This window comes from Idiotropiscis lumnitzeri, chromosome 17 (assembly GCF_059441095.1).
Source record: "Idiotropiscis lumnitzeri isolate Australia: NSW breed Sydney's pygmy pipehorse chromosome 17, RoL_Ilum_1.0, whole genome shotgun sequence".
Taxonomy (NCBI): Eukaryota; Metazoa; Chordata; class Actinopteri; order Syngnathiformes; family Syngnathidae; genus Idiotropiscis; species Idiotropiscis lumnitzeri.
Window position 1 is genome coordinate 12,449,918 of NC_142407.1, and position 9,098 is coordinate 12,459,015.

General features: G+C 37.6%; 1 protein-coding gene across 2 annotated transcripts in view; it reads left to right on the forward strand.

Annotated features, from left to right (window-relative positions):
- The window catches only part of LOC148320303 (roundabout homolog 2-like), a 59,392-nt gene extending 53,762 nt beyond the window's left edge, over nucleotides 1–5,630 (forward strand). For both annotated transcript variants that reach the window (XM_088279401.1, XM_088279402.1), the window contains 4 exons: nucleotides 389–585; nucleotides 2,038–2,199; nucleotides 2,327–2,584; nucleotides 3,205–5,630. In XM_088279401.1, coding sequence (XP_088135527.1) covers nucleotides 389–585; nucleotides 2,038–2,199; nucleotides 2,327–2,584; nucleotides 3,205–3,206 — 619 coding nt within the window. In that variant the 3' untranslated portion in view covers nucleotides 3,207–5,630. The remainder of the gene's footprint in view (nucleotides 1–388; nucleotides 586–2,037; nucleotides 2,200–2,326; nucleotides 2,585–3,204) is intronic.
- Nucleotides 5,631–9,098: the final 3,468 nt, after the last annotated feature.

Genomic DNA, 9,098 nt, shown 5'->3' on the forward strand with positions numbered 1-9,098 from the left:
TGATATAAAAAAATAAATAAATGTTCTAACATAATGCTTTTAATGGAGCCTTGGAAAACATCAAAGTGGCAGAAATATATTGATTGTAATATATGGCTTTGGAAAAACTCTCTGTTGTGACATCAGTAAATCGAGTTGCTAATTAGGCATGCATTGCCTCGATGGCGGGATGCGCGCCGTCGTAGCGGACAGCTGAAGACGAGATAATAGCCATGTTGATGGCAGCCTTTGACTATCCAGATATCTTTTATCCACTCCGATTTTGAAGCCCAGAGCATATAATCAGTTAAGTGACTGCAGCATCCCGGATCTTGTTTTTGTTTTGGATTCAAAACATGTAAGCGCCCGTTTGCTCATTAATATCCGACGTTTGTGCGCACCGTCTCAGGCACATGAAGAGCAGTTCCAACATGTCCAACACCAGCATTCCTCCGATGGACTTTATATCTTCAACGCTGGGCTCAGATTTGGGAGACGCCCACCTCTCTGAAGATGAGGAGGAAGACCGATACGCTATGGTGTCAAAGAATTTGTGCGGCTTTGATTACACTCCCGGACACACGATGGATAATCTGGAGCTCTCAGGTATGTTTGACAAAGCCGACACGGAGAGGGCAGACTCACAATTGAGACTGAATTTACACTGCATGTCTAACAGGCTAATTTGGATTCAACGGAGACATCGCATTTGTTTTGTTTCGGGGAGACGTGTCTGTGTGGGTTCTGATGATGTCGAGCTCGCACTAAGCGGGTTCATCCAATATATTAGTTTAGTCACCAGCCTCACTGACTGTTTGTCACGTGCGGGATTTTCTTGTGGTCGGGTGCAGGCCAAAGGCAGATGGACATCAGCATTGGAAAATGATTTTTTTTTTTCCCACAAAAGGATACAAAAAAAAAAATTAAAAATAGTCCAGAGTCATTTTAGGCAAAAGTTGGAGAAGAATACCAGCTAGGAACGGGCTTGCCACGCCGATACTTTTATTGACTTGATGAAAATGCCGTGACGAAAAGCAAATGACAGTTCACGTGGCATGAGGAAACCAAAAGAAGTCATTTTGCGTTTTCAAAATAAAAGCGGTGATAAAATTGCAAACATTTGGACGTTGTTTTCTCAGACGATGCCAATCACAACAGATGCCAAACTGAAACGGTTTCATTCATAGGTGTTATTACTGTCTACTTAAAAAAAAAATAAATAAAATAAATATTAAAATAAAATACAAATACAATTTGGAGAGTTGAGATGTTCGAAATATAGCGAGAGCTGGTTGAGATTGACAAGAGGAGGTGGAAACAATTTATTGTTTTATTTTTGTATCGCCATCGGAACTGTTTCCGATTTGAAAATGTCAAATTTCCTTCTCTGTTCTCCTGACATGCTGCAAAGACCGTATATCAGAACATGGTGACAAAAAAATATCGTGAACCATGTACTGTAAATTCAGCCGAACTCCACACCGTCCCCGTGATCCTGAAATATGTCGCCAACATATAGCTTCATGCAAAACGTCGTCGAATAGCAATCAAGCGCATACATTGCTGCAGGAATATGAAATGTAATATGCGAACCCGCCAGATACAAAAAAATAATGTCTCCAAATCAAACCAACATTCAAATGAGGTTCCTTTCTGTCACTGTAAATGTTTTTGCAAAAGTTCAATTCTGCCAGCTTGTTCGAAATCCCTTGAAGTTATTTGAGGGACGACATCAAAACGGAACACTGTATATATAAGTGAAGCTCTCTGCTGAAATGTTTTAAAGGATGCATTTATAAATAGGATTCCTTTTATTCGAGCGAAAACGTGACAGCGTCTCCCACGGGGATTAAAACATCGCGTTTTAGACCGCATTGTTTGATAAGCTAATGGGAGGATTGTTTTATATGCTATTGTGGGGCAAAATGCACATCAGTGAGATTCAAAATAATGAAAAAATAAAAATTCATTATTGTTTGTTAACCTGTCACTTTCTGTATCACCCGTGTGAGTGTTTTGAAAAATTTTTGAAAGACAAATGTTGATGTTCACTCGCAGGTAAAGGCTCGCAGTTGTGTCGTTCCGACAGTTCTGCTCCGACAGATCGTGGTCCGCAGAACACACACAGCCTCGGTCACAAGAGGGCCCAACTAACTGGCCTCAAATCTCAGACAAACAAGGTTGGAACACTGCCCAGACGAAAAGACACCAACCCAGAAGGTAAGCGAAATCTTTTCGGAGCAGCCGCCATGATGCATTGGAGTGGAATATCGTCATGTCTGCAAATATTTCAAATTGTGTCTGTGAAAATGGATGATTGGTGCCGTTTGCCAAATTTGTCCATCAGCAAGTCATGCGCCTCAAGCGAAGGGTCTTCACAGCAGCGGTTCCCGCATGAACAGCTCATGGGCCAGCGCCGCCTCAGACGCTGCGGACGAGTGCATGGTGACCGTCTCCACGCTGGAGCGCCAACATATGGCTTCCTGGGGCGACACCTCAACAGCCAACCGGGCCACGCTCAGTCGAGCTTCCCACAAGAGACCTGCCGCCGAAGCCTCCCACAACGGCCATCTTCTCACAAACAACAAAGAGAAAAGGGATCATTGTAAGTGTCATGATTATTTGGGTGGAAGATGCGTGTCTCCTGTAGAGTCCTGAATGAATAATGACCATATTTTCCGGAATATATCAGCCCAAAAAATGCATAATGAGGTCGAAAAAAAAAACATACATAGGTCGTATAAGTATAGGTATAAGTCGCATTTTTTGTGGGTTGACTCGTTCACAGTTGTCTTTATAAGGAGTAGACGATATCGGTGCATAAGACTAGAGTGCCCTCTTGTGGCTGGCTTTGAAATTATTATTATTATTTTTTAAGGTATAAGTCACTTCAGAGTATAAGCCGCAAAAGCAACCAACCTATGAAAAAACATTGCGACTTATAAAGTACTTATACTCTGAAAAATATGGTACAATTAGGGTGAGGGTTTGGTGCAAAACAATTATCACTTAGCTTAATGATATAATAATAATAATAATAATAATAATAATAATAAATAAATTTTTATAGAACCGTTTAAAAAAGGCCCACAAAATAAAATATTCAAATATTGAGTCGTAATCACAATTTTGAGGAAAGAAAATCGCAGTTGGATGATTTTCCCAAATCGTTGATTTTCTGATTGTTATATATGCTATTAAAGTACAGTTTTCTTGGCTTTTCAGAGTATGTCAGATACTCATCCCTGGGCACCTTGTTTCAAAAGTGCTCTGAGATTGTCTCTTGTTGAGTGACTCGGAATTGGATCGGAAGCTGGAGACGAGACGGAATGAAGTCCGTGGAAGATGCAAATGAAAATCCGCAGCTGTAAATGTCATGTACAGGACACTGACACCTTTCTCACAGTGTTCCCTTCACACCCCTTACTTCAAATGAGTAAACTGTACGGCCACTTGTGTTATGTATCACTTGTTGTAGCCTACAACAATTCACGCGGAGGCGGCGAAGACGAAAAATCGCAACAAAATGACTAATTCAACCGAAAAAGGACTTGTAGAATGCTGTAAATATCTTTTATATGTATCTGTATACTTTTATTTTGCTTTGCTATGCAAGCTACTGTAATATTGTCCTTTTTTTATTCTTATTATTTATGACAGTGACTCATTTTTCATTGGCGCTCAAACCATTTGCTTATCTTGATGAAGCTAATGTATTGTTGTACTTTGCACAGAGCGTTTTGGGTGAAAATAAGCACAAAGCCGCAGAGACGAATCATCATGTTGGGGAATACTTGACTGGGCTGTGCTGCCGTTGGTTTCAAAACATCCCATATGTTGAGAATTTAAAAAAAAAAAAAAAAAGGGGAGCAACACAGGTGATAAATGTGGTTCGAATAAGCCAAGAAACTGTGTACTATTTGCTGTGAATTTTATGATGCATTATACTAACGATGACTCCTTGCAAACAATTCCACTTTTATGTGACACGTCGCCTGCGATAGCCAAAGCAAGGCATATGGGCAGTGACGGGTAAATGAAGCTTCAATTCTGCTTCATGAACCAGTTGTAGTATTTTTGGACTCCTGTAGATGGCGCTCTCTGTTCAACATTGGGCTGAAAGCACAGGGACTTGCCATTTTTTAAATCCTTTATTAAAACCAACAGTGCCATCTAGAGGACTCAAAAATACAACAACTGGTTCATGAAGCAAATTTGAAGCTTCCTTTTCCCATCACTACATATGGGTACTCTATATGTCACTTCACTCCCGTCCCTTTAATGTATGTTAATATCATATACAGTATATTTATTTATACCTTTGATCATGCATTTTCAATTGCATATGAAAACGGTGCAATATTCAAAACACGATGCCACGATACAGTCGATTTTACCGATCTCTTCGAAATACGGCGGAACTTTGGAAATCATGTTTGAAATATTTTGTTTTACAGTGGGAATTGTCTGCATCATTAATGCTGTATTAATTGTACAAACGAAAAAAATTTAAGGAAAATTGCGAAAAAGAAAAAAAGGTATAGGAATAAGTTTGCACGGTGAAATAAACTCAAAGATGGCAGTTAAAAGTTGCAGCTTTTTTTTTTTTTCCGTTAAGAGTCGCGATCGAGATTTGTATGAGGCTGGCGCCGACATTTGGCTGAACAAAAATTAGATAAGCAACTAATTATCCTATTAATAAAAAATATTATCTAATGAATGAAATATCTTATTTTTTGGTCCATCACCACTGACAACAACAAATGCGATTTGCAGTCAGAACATTTATTTTTTTAAACTTTACGTTGTCCTTTAAAATTAACGTAACTTTTTTTGCGAGGGAGAATATTGAATGTCATTTTATTGGTCTAATTTTGTAGATGTCAATGTGTGTAAAAAAGAAACACAATCGGCAAAAATCGACAAAAAACAGCCGATTTTAACATTTCGAATATGGGCTGATTAAATCGTCCGATCGCTTCATCAGTCGGGACTTTAAAACGTAGATAAAAACAGAATACAATGACGTGCAAGTCCTCTCCCGTCTATTTTCATCTGAATACGCAACAAAGACAAGCTATTAAATCTTAAAACTGATTCACTTTTTTTCGCTCTCTTTGAATTTAATGCCTGCGACACATTACATTAAAAAAAAAAATATATATATATATATATATAAAATATAAAAAACTAGAACGGGGCATGTTAACCTCTGCGTTTCATCAACTTTCCTTTCCAAAAACATTTTGGAACTGAGGACACGAATTGTCGTTCCCATTCTTGCTTGATGAACAACTAAAGTTTCTTAACAGTTCGGTCTCTCCGTCGCCGTTTTTTTGCGCTTCATCATGCGCCACACATTTCCAGAGCGGTCTGCATTGCTAGGAAACATAAAGTTCCACTGTATGATTTATTTGGGTCAGAACACGATTTGCGCTATCATCATTCAATAATGATTATTGATTTTAATTTTTGTATTTTTGATTTTTTTTTTTTTTTTATGGCAAAATACAACAACTTGGTTTTGGATTGTTATTTCTGGTAATGAGTTCCCCTGCCAGACTGGATTGCCCTCAGGAAAAAAACATCCACACATACCAAGGCCAATTTCTAACCTTTTGATGCAAAATAAAATGTGTACGTGAAAATGAGCAATGAGAAATGTTTCCTTTCCTGAATATACCAATCGTCATTCAAAACTGATGGAAATTGCATGGATCAACTGCATATTAAATATTTATTTATACATAAATATATATATATATATATATATATATTTATACATAAATATATATATATATATATATATATATATATATATATATATATATGTATACATAAATATATATATATATATATATATATATATATATGTATATTATTATTTATTTATTTATTTTTTATGTTAAAAATTCAGCCAACTATCTGTATTTAGTCAATCTGATGCAAAACCCTTGACTGATCTTTTATTCAAACTAAATCAGGAATGTCTGGTTGAAAGCCAGTGGATATGCCGTCCTAATTATTTTTCTGGTTTTCTTTATTGATCTCGTCTTATTTCATTCCTTAAAAGCAGCTTATGAAAAATGCATCGGCAAGGCTGACAAATGTAAGCGCCATAGTAGAATTTAAAATGCATCATCACACGGTCACTTTGTAAAAGGCATCACCGTGAATGTCATTTTGCACGGCCTCGCCCATTACAAGCTCTGACTGCCACACAGTATAAATACATAAAGACATCCTAAAACACGATTTAGCCTCGGCTGTCTCGTGAACTTTTATTTGGCACGTATGCTAGAACGCGGTTGAAAAATCACATGGTTTCTCTTTAAACAGGAGCCAGGAGAGATTTGTGTTCGTTCGCTCGAGGCTTTCTGTGAAAGTCTGTCAATAACAATGTCCTGAGACTGATCGAAAAGGAACAGGATTGTGGGAGGATATTGTGCGAAAAATGCCAATTTGTTGCTCCAGCTCACTGATGCTTTAAATCCAGTTTGCTTGCGTTTTTTGAGACTCGGTCACAACTTGGCTAAACATTCCACTAAGTGGTTTCAGTGCACCTTCGGTAACATTCGCTGCGCAGTCCACAAACTCAAATTGTCCTGTTCCAAAGACCATCAATGTTGGGATTTCGATATTAGAAAATTTTAAGACAATTTTCGTATGCATTGTTCATCTTTCCTAGCATTGTGTGCACGGTTGCTGTAAAACGACAATGTACATAGCCTACTTTAAAATTCACATTATAAATATCAGGAAAATGAAATTAGCTACTTAGAAAGTCCATGCTTAATAATTGCAATAAGCAATTACCAAGCGCAGATGGCTAAGAGCGAGAAATTAAAGTCGACTGAACGCAATCAGTCACTTTCCTCCACCTGCAGTGAAAATGATGAATACGTTGCTGGAATTGACGTTATACGGGCTCTTTGTTCAATTAGATTCGTTAATGAAATCCAAACATTTCCAAAGAGAATAGAAATTCCGCTCATATTAAAGTCACGCTATCGAATGTATTCATGGAAGACGTTTCAAATTGGGACGGTAGCGTGCAGTGATGTGGACTGCGTGGCACCATTATGGGACGAGATGTTATAAAAATTCATTGTGGTATGTGAATCTTTGCGATATACATATTGCACAGGCCATTATCACAATATCGATATATATTGCGATATATTGCGATATATATCTAGATATATATGTATACATATATTATATATTATATATAAAATATACTATTTTTATTTTTAACTGCCAAACAACATCAAAAAATGTTACTTAATCTTTGCATGCCACTTAGCTTCTCGCTCATCTCTCAATTATGATTTATCTCATCGTGTTATGGTTTATTTCCATATATGTTCCACGTTTATGTCTTCTCTGCCTCGTAACTTTTCTGCCTCCACCTGTTTCCTTCCGCCCGATCTGCTCCCTCCAGCCACTCACGTCTCGACCAGGTGTGCCTCGTTGTCTCGTCAATTTGTCTTTTTTTTTTTTATGTCTCCTAGCTTTAGTCGCATGTAATCCTGTTATGATGAATGATGAATTCTAATATTTTCAAGCATAATGGTTGTGTTGTTTTTTTTTTTTAAACTCCCCAAGTAGTGATTTTTTTTTGTTTGTTTGTTTGAGAAAAAAAATAGACTTTGTTTGTTCCCTGAGTTGTGCTTTACCAGCATTTGATTAATTCTTTGCTTAAGAAAAATCAAGACAAAAAGCCCAGAAGGACCACAAGCATGTCATCAGGATAATTGTGTGTATTGATCCCAACATGCACATTCATGGAGTAATCTTTCCACAATATGCAACATTGTCTTGAAAATAAGGCGATTTGTGATTCCTGACTTACTCGGTACAAATGGTGTGACGCAAACAACATGAGACTGCAGATCTTCTCCTGAGGGGAAGCTAAAGGCCATGGTCTCCTAGCTTCCAGCTCCCTCAGTGACCAATTTATTTTCATCTTCTTCGCTCTGATAGGTCTGCTGCTTCTTGAAAATATGTGCACTCATCGTGTTCTTTGTCGAGTTGGAGTAAAATAATGGAATAATGTGAGCTATTTGTTGTCTTTTCAACAGGAGAATATTCCGTAAGATGAGCAAAGATACTAGAACTGAAGCGAATGACCTCTCAGGATTCTCATGTTTTTTTTTTTAATTTACAAAAATCCAGTTTGGAGCCTTTGCTTGTTTTCTATGCAAATAATTGGGCGGGAATTTTTTATTTATTTATTTGTTTATTTATTTATTTTTTTTTTACAGAATATTCTATAATATAATTCATCTCAATTTGATCACAGTCAATTTATAAACTGATCTGAAAACCCCGAATGCAGTGATGATGGATTCTATTGCATCATGCATGGTTTGTTGTTTAGCCGAGTTGGAGCACTTTATTTCTGCACCACTTCCCAAACTGTTTCCTTTTAAAAGTTTTGACATCCTAAAATGAAATGTGAGACAACAACATCCTGCTGGCATGGTGTGACAGTCGAGAACTGTTTTCACATTCGTTCCTAAGGGGGGGGGGGGTGCACCTCTCGGTTTAATGTGTGCAGAAGCCAGCATGATTTTTACATTGCAGCTTGTCCGGAAGAAAAAAAAATGCAATGTTCTATTTTTGAATATGATAACATTGTGGTTTTATTTATATTATTCAAATCATATGTACAATTTTTTTTTTTTTTTTTTTTTTACAATATGATCGCACTGATGTGGTGAAATCTTAGCAGACAATATTGTCAGGTTGCGGGTCGTCTTGGCATTAAAACTACGCCCCCCCCCTCCCGCTTCACAATCGGTGACAGACAGTCATATATCTCCTTAAACAAATTTAAATTTACAACTGCTGCCGCTAGCTTCGTCTCACCCAGCACATTGATTATCTCCGACACGACTTAATTCCTCACCAACTGTCTGCTTGAACAGAAACTAATCTTTCTCAAACAAACCTTCCATCAAATTGAAGTCTTACATCCCAGCGCCATCACTCACCCTCCCGGAGACTCATAACTCATGAGCTTCGCACCGGCGTGGCCGCGTTGTCTTTTGTTCCCAACATTTTTTTTTTATTCACTTTAAAATGAGAGCGGTGCCTTGAGATAAGAGTGACTC